At 37.4% G+C, this 14241-nt stretch overlaps 2 protein-coding genes across 2 annotated transcripts; both read left to right on the top strand.

Moving 5' to 3' along the window:
* The first annotated feature begins 580 nt into the window (after positions 1 to 580).
* On the top strand, positions 581 to 7168 carry kctd13 (potassium channel tetramerization domain containing 13). The gene is made up of 7 exons (XM_046865917.1): positions 581 to 741; positions 1369 to 1636; positions 2955 to 3124; positions 3591 to 3680; positions 3800 to 3852; positions 4625 to 4820; positions 4923 to 7168. Exons 2-7 carry the CDS (start codon positions 1405 to 1407, stop codon positions 5166 to 5168), a joined length of 987 nt encoding a protein of 328 aa, XP_046721873.1. The 5' UTR covers positions 581 to 741; positions 1369 to 1404; the 3' UTR covers positions 5169 to 7168.
* Positions 7169 to 7745: 577 nt separating this feature from the next.
* hirip3 (HIRA interacting protein 3) lies at positions 7746 to 14113 on the top strand. The gene is made up of 8 exons (XM_046865916.1): positions 7746 to 7906; positions 8101 to 8221; positions 8305 to 8452; positions 10137 to 10892; positions 10979 to 11166; positions 12790 to 12940; positions 13024 to 13122; positions 13750 to 14113. The coding sequence occupies exons 1-8, from the start codon at positions 7845 to 7847 to the stop codon at positions 13938 to 13940; spliced, it is 1716 nt and encodes a 571-aa protein (XP_046721872.1). The 5' UTR covers positions 7746 to 7844; the 3' UTR covers positions 13941 to 14113.
* The last annotated feature ends 128 nt before the right edge of the window (positions 14114 to 14241 follow it).

The raw sequence follows: 14241 nt of genomic DNA, 5'->3' as shown, positions 1-14241 counted from the left end.
TTTAAAATCATTTCTATGCATGTTAAGTATTTGTCAGTGCTTCCTTCAGGTTTTTGGGTTTTCTCCAACCTTTCCCCAGCAGATGGGACTGGTGTCCCATTCAGGGTGTTGTCCCAATTCACATCCAGTGTTTCAGGGAAAGGCACTAGATTCACATAAAATCTGATCAAGATAAATTATAATGTATACAGACAGCATGTTACTGAAATAGGTTACATTAATACTGTTCCAAATTGACAGTAAAACCTTATTTAAGCTGTAACCCTCCCGTGTTGCAGAATAAAAACAAAACAGTGACATGTATAAATCAGCCATCGTGATTGGTTAAATTTCTGCCCCCGCTCAGCGTGCACCTGCATCACACAGGCCTACACCCAAGCCGCGCACTACCGTACTACAAAGTGTATCTAACAAGTACGCAACATACAGCGTCCATATTTGTCATGCACTCTTTTCTGGAGCACTCATTAGTACGCTAGTATGCTGCACTATACGTAGCGATTGCGCATGTCATCCGGGGAAAGGCGGGACTAAAAAGTGTGACGGATCTGCGTTTTGACCAATCAGCTTTTAACTTTGTCAGCCCCACACGGAAAGTGAACGAGAGGAAGCGAATAAAACCTGAGTGCTGACGCCAAATAAAACGCGTTATTTCGAATTCGTTTCGTATAGAAACATTAATGTGAATTTATCGTTTAATTGTGATTGTGCTTTAGGGCGCTTATTCCGAGAAGCAGCTCGGTAAATATTTGGTTCTTCCATGACATCTATTAACTGTCAACATCATTAGCCACAGATTGAAAGTAAACTAGCATAAAAAACTAGCATTGTGCGCCTAGTGCTTGATCGTTAGTGTTTCGTTCTTTATCTTCTTGTTCGCTCCTATGTTTTCATACGGGACGCTGAATTATTACAAGATAATTGAATATAAGACTGTAATTCAAATGATAGGAGCAGCTATCATGATCCTATAGGATAATCTGCCATTGCATGAGACCTGTCACTGTCTCGCCATCTGTCCCGAATGGCCTCATTTGATTTCATGGTGGAAATGGGTATTAAATGATATCAGATTAATTACAAAAGCCCGAGGAACAGCGAATCTGACTGAAAGTGGCTCTCTGAGTAACATCTGAGTCTGCTGTGGGTTTTATATGCTTTTCTGCTTACTAAGAATAGCAGCAGAATGACTCAGGCTTGTTTTTATATTGCGTTATATCCTGGGCGGTGACGTTATTTGTGCTTCTTATTTATGTTCCTGATGCTTTGACAAGCTGTTATTGGCTGAGCTCTTTTGTTTAGCACTGAAGTACAGTTAATGTTAAAACTGCTCTGTAAAATATCTGATCATCTATGTTTCATATGTAGGCAGTACACGTGAAGAGTTGCACTGCTTTTCTCCTGATGTCTGCCGAAGCTTCTGGTGGGAATGTGGTGCCAGAGGCCAGCTGTGACCCTCCATCCCCCAGCCACGGTGTCGAGAAGAAAACAGGACCAGGTCTGGCTGGCAGTAAGTACGTAAAGCTGAATGTTGGTGGATCTCTGCATTACACCACAGTCCAGACCCTCAGCAAAGAGGACAGCATGCTTAGGAGGATTTGTGATGGAAGTGTGGAAGCCACCATCGATCCTGAAGGTAAAATATTTTTTATTTGTACCATTTTAATGTGATGCAGTAACAGTGAAAATGGACATTTTTTTTTGCCCTACTTCTAAACCGTGTCAATGAGAATGATAACCAGGTTTTATTTAGATTGTTTTAACAACAACATATTGCATTCAGGCTCTTAATCAGTATTTTTTAGATTAGTAAATAATGTTGGGCTTCTGATTAGAAGGTTGTGAGTTCAAATCTGTCCACCACCAAACTACCTCTGATGGTCACCTGAGCAACTCTCATCAAGTTGTATAAATGAGAGAATTGTAAGTTGCTCTGGATAATGGCATCTGGGAAATGCCATAAAATGTCATTTTAAATGTAAGGTGTTGAATTAAGACACACCCTATTGCAATAATCATGACGTTGGAAGCGTTTTTATAAAGTCAGTGTGCACTGCTCATGAAATATCGTTTTACGATTTGGAGGGAGATATCTTTGTATATCTTTAGCCTTTAATATTTTTAGCTCTGTACAAATTATAAACATTAGGGATGCACACCAGGGTGAACAGTGTGTTGATTTCCCGCTACTTCTTCAAATACCAGGAAAATAATGTGTAAACCAGGCAACTATTTATTTTTTTTTTTTTGCATTACATCATCCTATAAATCTTTTTCTATTTTTTTTTTTTTTATATATAGCCTCTTAGGTTATACACATGTATGTTCTTGACATTATAAAATGTTCACATGTTACAGATTGCAATCTAGAATAAAAGAATTAAGGTGGTCATGATTTGTGGTTGTAGAAAATTCAGTTCAATTCTACAAAGCTTTTGGGAAGACCTGAGTTAAACATTGAATTTCTCTCAGATTTACAATGTGAGTTTAAGTTAACCACATACTTCTGATTGATACAACTACTGATTGCACTAATATTATTAAGGTGCCAATAATTTCAGTATAAGCGCTATAAAATGTTTCGTTTTTTTACTTGTGATTTTAGCCTTAAAGACCCAAACCAGTGTAAGATATGTATGATAAAGCACATTGAGGGATAATATAAATTCCTAATTAATGAACTATACATTTATGAGAAGTGCTCTATGTTATAAAGATTTAAACAAGTTACAAGTTAATGGCTTCATTTTTTAGGTCTCATTTTGCCACTGGTTGTGTGAATCATCTTGGAATTACAGTTTTGTTTTGCATTTACTGTTTAACTGAACAGGGTTCCCGACTGAAGATAGATAAGAGCCTTGTTCTTCGGCAACTAAAAGAACGTGACTGTTTCACTGTACACAACGCAGCAGTTATTTAGCTGAAAGTAATCAAAGCATCTTCTTTATCTCCAGGCTGGGTGGTGTTGGACAGATGTGGTCGGCATTTCTCCCTTGTACTGAACTTTTTACGGGATGGCACAGTGCCACTCCCAGAGAGCCAGAGGGAGCTGGAGGAGGTACTAAAGGAAGCTCAGTACTATAGACTGCAGGGTCTTATCCAGCACTGCCTTTCCACACTGCAGGTACGCCTATTTGTACAACTAAATGCCAATGCTATAATCACAGAATAAAAAAGTGTTGAATGTACCACATGGTGTAATCAGAGTGTGCAGCTAGGAGAGTGGCGCTTATTATAATAGCAACGCGAAAAGACACCACTAATGCCTATGGTTTTGCTGTTGGCACATGTGAGTGCAATTGTTAGATATCCACATGACCATATTTAGTACATGCAATAGCAATGAATTAATTATACCTTCGGAGCCTACTGTAGTTTTCTCTTTGCTCTGAAAGACAGTTCAGTACTTGTTTTTATGTTGCCAGCGTGTGGGAAATGTTGCAAAATAATATTCCTAAATTAAGACATAGAAAAAAGTGGCCCAATGTATTGTTCTACATCATGATTTACACATGACTTACATCAATTCTCCTTTTATTAACAGATATTAGGTCTCTCTCAAGGTGTGAACAATTTTTTTCATCCTGTAGAAACGCAGCGAAGTTTATGAGGGAGGCTGTCGCATCCCTATGATCACTTCTGCCAAGGAGGAACAGCGGATGATCGCCACCTGCAAGAAGGTGAGAGAAATTTGTTTGCCGTTGTGAGCACGCGGGCATCCAGATACATGTGCTTATAAAGTTATGTTAATCTTATTGAATAATTTCTTAAAAAAAATTTTTTTTTCAATCTGTTTCAGCCTGTGGTGAAATTGCAGAATAACAGGGGGAACAATAAATATTCCTATACCAGGTACTGTTATCACATACATGCTATTTTTTACAATGTCATCATACAAAGCATAAATGTTATTAAAGCTGTAAACACAAATAATATAGAGGTGCTTATTTTGAGAACACTTGGATACCCAACCAAAATCCTGATAATCTCAGAGCTAATCTAGGGACAGAAGTCCATGGAATCCCGTTTCCGCCACATAAAAAAAAATTGCCTAATTTTGGCTTTATTTCTCGCATTTCTGATTTTATTTCACACAATTCTGAGTTCTTCTTTTGAGTTCTCACCAGGGATTGAAGGCTGAGTTTGATACCATGTAATTCTTCCAGTAACAAGATCTCGTGTTTAAAATTGCGTTAAAACCACACCTAAAATTTATTATTTTATCCATTGTTTCACAGATCAATTGATTGTAGCCTATTTTATTTTCATTGTGTAAAGCTTTCTTGCACTACAAAATGGGGTGACGCTGCCCATTTGACTAAAAAACTTAAAAAAAAAACAAAAATAAAGTCAGTTTCATGAGAAATAAAGTTACCTGCCGCATACTTCTGAAATTGCAGAGACCAAAATGCAAGCAATACAACACTTTGTACCAACTTCAAGGTCAATCGTTTATCAGTTTTGGAGTTGCATTCAACAAGTTTCATGAAGTACATTGGCCAAGTGGCCAAATGGCTTCATGCTTAGGTATTAAGACAAGGGAATATGAAAATTCACCATGAAACCTAAACTTTTCATGTAGTACGTTTGATTTTGGTGCACACTATTTCTTTTGCTTCTCCAGTAACTCCGATGACAACTTGCTGAAGAACATTGAGTTGTTTGATAAACTGGGGCTGCGCTTTAACGGTAGAGTGCTTTTTATTAAAGACGTGCTGGGAGATGAAATTTGCTGCTGGTCCTTCTATGGAGAGGGACGCAAAATCGCTGAGGTTTGCTGTACCTCTATCGTATATGCCACTGAAAAGAAACAGACCAAAGTAAGCAAACCATACATACTATTCATTAGTAAATTATCCATTGAAAGTATTTTTTTTTATTTTATTTAAACTAATATATTTGTATCTTTTCACTTTTCATAGGTGGAGTTTCCAGAGGCACGCATTTTTGAAGAAACCCTAAACATACTAATCTATGAGAACGGTCGGGGCTCTGGAGGCATGGGTTTATTGGACTCGGGTGGTATCTCGTCTCCAGGGGTGGGTCAGTCAGAGGAAGATGGGGCTGGGGTGGGGGGTGGAGACAGACGTGTAAGGAGGATCCATGTTCGGAGACATATTATGCATGACGAAAGAGGGCATGGACAGCAGACTGTGTACAAGGACTGAGCATGGATCGAGGGAGAAATGATAACTATGAGTAGTACAAAGTTCCTAATGGTACTATAACAGGAAAATTGTGAATAATTTATATGCAGGGACTTACTAGAATGGTTGGGGGAGGGTCGGTTGAGCAATGATTGGAATGAATCTTTGGTACAGTAACACTGCACTAAGAAATAATCTCATGAGATTATTATTATTATGAGATAGGTTTTTTTTTTTTTTTTTTGAGGATGAATGCACATAATTTGGATTTTTTTTCTGCTTCATTTATATTTATTATTCTGTTAATTTATTGTCCATAATTTTCATCTTTTTTTGTTATTATTATTATTATAAGAATATGTGTAAAAAAAAAATGTGTAAACATTTTCTATGCGGATGTGTGTACGTTTTGGGTGAAAGGTGCAGAAAGGTACTTGGACACGACTCACACTAGACTAATGTATGATGCATGTTCCTGTTAAAGACAATGTTGTCCTGGACCTTTTCTTAAATCAAAGTGGTCAAGTGGCTCCTCAGATAAACACACCAGGGTTTTTCAACTTTATCCTCTTAACTTTGGTTGTAACATGTGTAAATGCGATAGATGGGAATTTCCTGTGTTTCCCAGTACTGAAAGAAAGATGAGGAAAAACGTTCACTTAAAGCACATCTATAATGAGGGTATAAGGGCGGTTGCAAATTCCTGTCAGAAACATAGTGTATACATCATAAAACTAGAGCTGTGAAGAGACTGACCTCAGACTTAAGTGGTTTAATGCAACATTCCATCACTTTCTAACAAGATTTATGTTATGTTTATGCCCAATAAGAGCTCTATAACTATTTTGGTAACCCTCAACTACAAAGTCTTTTATAGGTCTGAAAAATCCTAGGGGTAAATATATAGTGGTTTAGATCTTGATCTTAAAAGTCCTCCGAATATGGAAATTTATGTTTGCATGAATGTTTATAGATCGAAACAAACTTAGTCCCCTCAAACTTCCATTATTATTAATTATCTGGAACACATTTACGTTTTGTTTTTTTGTTTTTTTTTAGTGCAAAGAAAAATATCAAGTTATGTTCTAGAATGAAACAGTGACATTGATTTTAAGGAGGTTTATCTCAGTTTAAAAATGTGTGTTTCATCAGTCAGACAGGCAGAGTCTGTGTTTTCTGTTTAAATCTAAAAAAAAAAAAAGCCCTATAAACCAGTTGCAAATCATTTAAAAAATGTTTGAAGATGGACATGTCTGACAATTTACTTGAGGACTGACTAGAAAAACATTAATAGGATATTTTCCTAAAGTCATAGGAAACTTATTTTATGATGATTTGGCTATAGCAGGTTTTCTATAGCCAGAAAATCATCCAAATGGACTAACAAACCTGGGCAAACCTGAGTTATCTTTATGGATCATTGTATACAAAACTGCCAAACATTGTCGCATATCCAGCACAGACCGTCCATTTTTGGTTTAAGGTATACACAGACAGTTTGTCTGAGCCACGAACCCTATTTATTATATTTAAGTAAACAATTTATTTGTTTTATGTGATGATCATTGCAAAAAGATAATTTTGTTGAAAAGAAAACCTGTCACTGAGTCACCATGGTATAACTTTGTGGAAACACATTCATGCAGACGGAGCTGGAAGTGGGTGACTGGAAATTCAGTTATGTATACGACATTCACTCTTAATAATAACAACATGGATATAAAGACTCGTTATTAACGTCAAACAGCTGTAAATAGGATTCAAAGTGTTGTTGCACATGACCACTGTTATATTTTAAGTATCTCATGGGAATTGTTCTTATTACCAGTGAAACAATGTAATGCTTACATTCAGTCTGGTGTATTTTAAAATAAGGAATACATGTTCATATGTACAGTGTTATTAAATTTTGATGGGTATAAGATCTTAAGATTTATTCTGTAGCATGTCATTGCTGCCCATAAATAATGGTGGTTGTTATTTTATTCACAGGTTCATTAATAAAAATATTTTTTTTTATACATTAATAATTGATAAGCCTCATCAAATATGTGATGAATGCTTTGCAAATAAAATGTCTATATGGATTTCCTTAAAATGAAGCCAGTTTTAGAAGGGGGGAAAAAAGGACAACACATGAAATATGCAAATATGAAAAACATGTTTATGATGCTAATTTCTTCCTTGGAGCATTTTAGTTCTTTCCATGAGAAGGTTTAGCAGTTGTGTCTTACTGGTGCTCCAGGAGATTGGGCAGAGGAGCACCAATGTTTCTGCTATTTTAGAGTTAAAGAAAATGTGTATAATGCAATATTGTAGTAACAAATCCCCGAATGCATTCTAAGTGTAATTGTACATATTGATATGGAGCACCATATCAATATCATAAAATATTTTTTTTTTTTACTTTGTTTGTGTCCGGGACGTGCATTGAGACTGTTCAGGGACGAAGACACGCCATCATAATCGTTGAGAAATTAACTAAGGATTACTTATGGTTCAGATAGTATGGCGTGACACTTTTTTTCGAGGCATTATTTTGTCACGTCATGAAACCCCACCTAAACAGGAGTACGTGATGACGCAGTGCGACGTGCGCGCCACCGCGAGAGAGCGCGCCAAACCTGGAAGCGCGCGACGTCTTCGCGTGTTTTTTTTTTTTCTTTTCTTGCAGTGACTTGACCTTACAAATTAGACATGGTTTCCGAGGCTATGCGCAGTTTCGTATTCAGAAAGCTTCACAGTTGCTCAGATCTCAGGTGAGCGGACTTTCTTTTTTGGATTAAAGCTTCTTTGGCAGTATTTTTATGACGTAGGCAGAATTTGGAGGGAACCAGCGCGTGCTCGATGCAAACTTGTTGACTTTTTATGCTACAAATCCCGGATAGATATTGATGCATCTTACTTCCTGTTATTAATGTGATTCCTTGAGCTCTACTCTGTCCTCGTGTAGTACTTTGACACTTGGCATACTGCGAAAGAAGTATCTGGAGCATGTGGGCAGGGATTCGCTCTCTGCAGAACACAGACAGCTGCTGAAGAAAATCGTAGAAGAGGAGCTCTTGAAAATGCAGGTATGGATCAGCTCGATTTCTGATCGATGTTCACGTTTCTCGGTTGTTTAAGTCATAAGATTTGACCTCTTGCATCTTTACAGGACAGCAGCAGTGATGATGAACCTTTAATAATAAGCGTGACGCCACCACACAATCGAAATAAACGTAAAAGGGAATATGATGAGGAAGAAGAACAAGTCGCAGATGTGTCAAGGAAGAAGAAATTACGTTTTGTGACAGATCCAACAGGTGACAATATCATGTTTATATTATCTAAGTGGTGATTTGAACCTCGTTTACTGGCCCTTGTTACACCTGGTATTAACATTTATAAAAAAAAACACAATTGGATCACACGTGTAAGAAAGCATAGGACATGCATTGTGATCTGTTTATCTGATGCATCTTGTGCAACCATCTAGACATGAACTGTCTGGGGTCTGTTTGCCAGGTTTGAGCTTTTTACCCAGTAGTTCTGAAGTGTGAATTGCTGCTCATAATGCATTACAAGGCAGTATAACAATTTGAAGGAGAATCACTCCTTTTGATACATGCATGAGACACACAGATGATTAGCTAGTGTCACTATGATTGACCGTGGACAGAGAGTATGGACTGTTTGACTCCAGTAGGTCATGCACATGCAGTATATGTAACCCAGTGTCAGGCTGTAGATTTCACACCTAGACCTTCAGTGGTGTCCTACCTAAACCAATCCACCTCCTAATACTATCATTATGGTGCTATGGTCCTTTTTCCTGTCTGTACTCTCTAAACCTTTATCTTTTGTACTTTTTGATCTTGTTGCAATTAAGTATATCCAAAACAAGTGATTGCGGTGCGTAAGAGCATTTGAAGCAGGTGTTTTCGCGCAGTGAGTTCATTTTATGAGGTCATGTACGGGACATGGCCTGCACCATGCTGTTGCTACTTTCAGAAATGTAGAGATAGGTGGGAACAGCCTGGATTGAGGCAGTTGTGGTGACTTTATGCTAGGAGGTTATGGACAGGCCAAGGCCAGGACCATAATTAAATAAAAATTAGAAATGGGTGGGAGCAACTGTTTTGTGAAAGTGTGAGAAAGCAGGGGTCTTTGTGCAAAAACCTAATGATTAATAGGTCATGGACAGGCCAAGACCAAGACCACTTTTGATATTTAAAAAAAAATAAAAAAATAATGTAATTATTGGAAGATAATACTGGCGCATGAAGAGGATTTGCCCATAAAATGTAACAATTTTCATCACAAGCCTGCCTATTATTTCTGATTTATGCTTTAACTTTCTTACTTAATTTGTTGCTTTTGTTTTCAATTAGCCATGACAATGCCACCGCTATAGAAACCATCAATATTGTAGAGAAACATTGTATAACAGAGCGCTGCATCACAGACTAGTATCTCATGCAGTGAGAATGAATGCCATTACTACAGCAAGAAACCCAATGAACACAATCCAACAAGTCTCTTTTCACTGCAGCCACAGCTTTACTGCCCGCATACATCATCTCTAGCACAAGCATCAATATTAACTTCATAAAAGGTTTTCTGTGCATTCCTCCCGTGCATTATGGTTTTGTGTTTTTGTGCAAATTGTGCACGGGAGAAAATTCTTCTCTGTCAGACATTGTGGAATGAAAAAACAGTTATTAAAATCACATAAATACATTTGAACTTGTGCAGTTTGTTACAGATGCAGGTTGCGGTGGTCCACTCTCTGACCATCCAATCATAGGACATGAAAATGCTGGTGTGTTTCTAAGCCTTCTAGTGGGCCTCTGAGTGACCAAATTGTCGTCTGATTGGTTAAAGCAACATAGGAGCATAGATTTGAATCTAACAAGAGCCCACGCTGTTTTTTTTGCTGGCCTTATGGCAATATGTGATGTGATTGGATTGAAATTTAAAATGAAACTTGCACCCTATTTGTTTCAGATTCTCCAGACTCTGGCATCGAGAAGGTAGCAAATGAGGAACAGCTTAAAGAAGGGGAAAATGATGAAAGTGATAAAGACTTGGCACAAGTAGAAGAAAAACAGAATAAAAAGGTTCAAAGGAAGAAGGTAAAAGAACAGCGCAATGTGAAAAGCAATAGGAAGAAGGAAACAAGCTCAGAAAGTGCTGAAGAAGAGGAAAGGGAGAAGAAGAAGACAAATAAGGTAAAGAATAAGGGGAAGGTTTTAGATATTGAGGAAGATGATCACATGAGCTCTAGTGGTTCAGATGAAGACAAAGAAAATCATCAAGCAAAAGCCAGAGGTGGAAAGACAAAGCGAAGCGAGAGCTCTGACAGTGAGGAGGAGATGAGTGATGAAGACAAAGAAAATCAAAAGAAAGTGAAAGCTAAAGGTGAAAAGAAAAAGGAGAGAGAGAGTTCGGACAGCTTGGAGGAGGTGAGTGGTGATGAAATGGCAAACAAGAGTAAGAAAAAGGTTGTTGGAAAAAAGAGCAAAGCGGTTGCTCAGAAGAAGAGGAAGCAAACGGAGAACAAAAAAGAACCCAAGTCACTGGAGAGTGAGGCGGTGAGAAAAGTGCAGAAGGAGGTCTTCGGGAGTAGTTCTGATAGTGAAGATGACGAGGTGATGAAACCAGCAGAAACAAGTGACAGCATTGATGATGAGAGTGATAATGAAAAGGAAAAAAAGAAAGATGCTGAAAATGTATCCTCTGATGAAGAAGTAAAAGAAACAGGTACCGAGTGTGTCATTTTATATTTGAAAGCCATTCTTGGTGTTACTGTGGTGTTTTCTCATGTTTATCATTTTGTTTTTGGGCAGTAAAAGGAAAGGATAAAGACGGGGAAAAGGTGAATGACTCGGACTCCTCCTCTTCTTCCTTGCCCTCTTTGGAAGAGGATGAAGAAGCAGTGGAGACGAAGCCCAAACAGGAAGAAAAGACGAAGAAAAAGCACATGACGAAGAAAAAAAACAGTGAAATGAGTGAGAGCAAGGCCAAAGGAGGAAAGGTGAAAAATGAGACTTCACCATTATTTGTCTTCAGTACTTATTAATAGTTTTTGTTTTTTTAACTATTTTTCTTTAGATACGTAATTGGCAAGAAATGGCTTTCAATTCTTTAATTGAGCAAATTCTCAGTTTTATGCCAAATTTTATAGCTGTTGCATTTTTTGAGCAACAAATGAAAAAAATAGGGTGTGCAGTTTAAGGACAATATTAAGTGTAATGTTTTCAACACTCTATGTCCAAAAAAGGTGAGGTACTATGTAAGAGATAAATAAAAACAGAATGCAAAGATTTGCAAATCTGATAAAACTATATTGAAATCATATAGAACATTTTAAATCAGATTAAAGGTACAAAACAGGTAATTTTGAATTTGCGGTGAGGAATGTTGTCTTATTAAAGCTGATACATGATTCTAGCTGCTCAAACCTCCTTGGTCTTCTTTGTATTATTCATTTCATGATGTGCCAAATGTTTTTGTAAAATTGTGAAAGGCCTGGACTTTCTACTACAAAGCCATACTGTTGTAAGAGATGCGGTATGAGGTTTAGCATTGTTTTGCTGACATATGCAAGTCCCTCTCTGAATAAGATGTCATTTGGATGGAAGTAAATGTTGCTCTAAAATATTAATATACATGTGAGCATCGATGCTGTCAGAGTTGCAGGCTTTTGAACTTAGCACTGATAACAAACTGGAAGGTCCCACTCCTCTTTAGTCCGGAGGACACAGCGTCTGTGGTTTCCAGAAAGTATTTAACATTTTAACTGATCATAGAACAGTTTTCCACTTTGCCTCAGTTCATTTTAAATTAGCTTTGGCTCAGAGAAGATGGTGGAGTTTCTTGATCATGGATCAGATATGGCTTCTTAAAATTACAAAGATTTTAAAAACTTTGTTTAGAGAAAATATCATCTGGATTTGTTAGAGCCCATGCAGTGATTTCCATTACAGAATCAAGCCTGATTTTATTGCAATGCCACCTGACGGCCGAAAGATCACAGGCATCCAAAAGTTATTTTCACCCTTGTGCTTTGCCTAGAGATTTTTCCAGATTCTTGAACATGAGAGATTCAAAGTCTCTGCGATTTTATGTTGAGGAACATTTATTTTTAAATAGTTTTTCAATTTGTAGTCATGTTTTTTTGCAGTTTGATGAACCTCTGCCCATCTTAGCCTTTAAGATACCCTTTTTATACCCAATCATGTTACTGGCCTGTTGACAATTTAACTAATTAGTCGTAAAATGTTTGTCTGTTTGTTTGGAAGATTTACTTTTGTTGCCCTCTCCATTTTTTAGATGTGTCGCAACCATCAAATTCAAAACATGCCTTTTTTTTCTTAAAATGATACGTTACCTCAGCTTAAACTTTTTAAGTTTTTATTTTTTTCTATTGTGAATAAAATATGGGTTAATGTGACTTGCAAGTCATTTCATTCTGTTTTTATTTACATTTCACACAACATCCCAACATGTTAGGAAATGCGTTGCATATTACAAGTGCTGTAATATTTCATCGACCTTTGGGAAGTTTTTCAATGCACTTACTCTGGATAACCGTTTACAAATGCATGATCAGGAATGTATTGACATTCTGTCTGCTCTTTTGTCTCTTCATTCACAGGATGATGAGAATAAAGCCGTGTCGAGACTTAAGCGCTACATCGGCCTCTGTGGTGTGCGGCGTAACTATAAAAAGCTATTAGAAGGCTGCCGCTCAGTGAAGGCCAAAGTAGCAGTGCTGAAGAAAGAACTGGAAGAGCTGGGGGTGGAAGGTGATTCTTAACTCATACAAATCTTTTATTGTGTGTGGAGTGTGTGTATAATGATAACAGCTGTCATTATTTGTGCCATTTAGGTCAGCCATCTATAGAGAAGTGTAAGAAGGCCAGGATGAAAAGAGAAGAAGCTCAGGAGCTGGCAGAACTGGACGTCAGCAACATAATTACCACTCAGGGTATAGCATTAATATACTCACTTTTTTGATCCACAATAGTCCCATCATGGTTTGAATGAAACTTTTAGGATAACTGCTTAAAGCATGGATTAAGAATCAACTTCTCACAATGCGCTGTCCTACTGCTGTGAAGGAATAACACACTAATGGCACTATGGTTAAAATTTAAGGCTGAATATAATCGAAGTAGGTGGCTGAAGAATAACTTTCTAAAAAGCACAAAATATCAGGTAAAATGGAAGAATTTTTGTAGACAGCCTTGTGAATGATTGAACTTGTTCCAAAGAAATAAAATAGGACACGTGGAGGAGAAAAAGGAACTGCTCATGATTGAACCTCCTCAACAAGGTGGTGTAGCCATGTATGGTTGTCACAAACATACACTGATGCATAAACTTAAATCTGACACAGTTTAACGATTGGCGATGTCTCAGGTATGGCATTTCACAGCCAGGAAAGATATTGATGACTGTGGGATGAGTATTTGCAGCCAAATGCTGGACACCTCACTTCATTTTCATTTGAACTTCACCGAATGGTCCAGCTATAAATCAGTTCTAATTTCTAGTGTTTTTTTTTAGGATACTTTTCTTTTGCCACCTGTGTAAGTTTGTTTTTGAATTTCAGGTCGTCCTAAACGGCGAACTGCAGCATCGTGGCCCAGTGTTAAGGGCAGCTCAACGCCTATCTCAGCCTTCAAACGTGTGGTAAACTCCGATTCAGAGAGCGAGGATGGCAATGCAGATAGAGGGCGCAAGAGAGCAACAGACTGGAGCAACTTGCGTGGGATTATCAGCGATGACGCAGACAGCAATTAGGCAGTTTTCTGTGTGTTCATAATGTGTTCATAATGTGTTCAGTTCAAGACTTTGTTTAATTTTCTATGTTTGTTGCCATATTTCTTATGAATAATATTTATCAGTGCACTACTTTTTATATATTAATATTCTTTATGCAATTTAAAGAAATAATAAAGAATTGTCATTTGTAATTTTCCTCTTTTATTTGTTTTACATTTAAATTTTTTCATGTAAATCTAAACATTTATCATGTAAATCATGCAGACACGTGAAGAGCTTTAGGTAACTTTTAACCCTAACATTTGATTTGACAACGAGA

Source organism: Silurus meridionalis, chromosome 14 (genome assembly GCF_014805685.1).
Source record: "Silurus meridionalis isolate SWU-2019-XX chromosome 14, ASM1480568v1, whole genome shotgun sequence".
Taxonomy (NCBI): Eukaryota; Metazoa; Chordata; class Actinopteri; order Siluriformes; family Siluridae; genus Silurus; species Silurus meridionalis.
The sequence above is the reverse complement of the archived record's forward strand: the minus strand, read 5'-3'. Positions and strand labels throughout refer to the sequence as shown.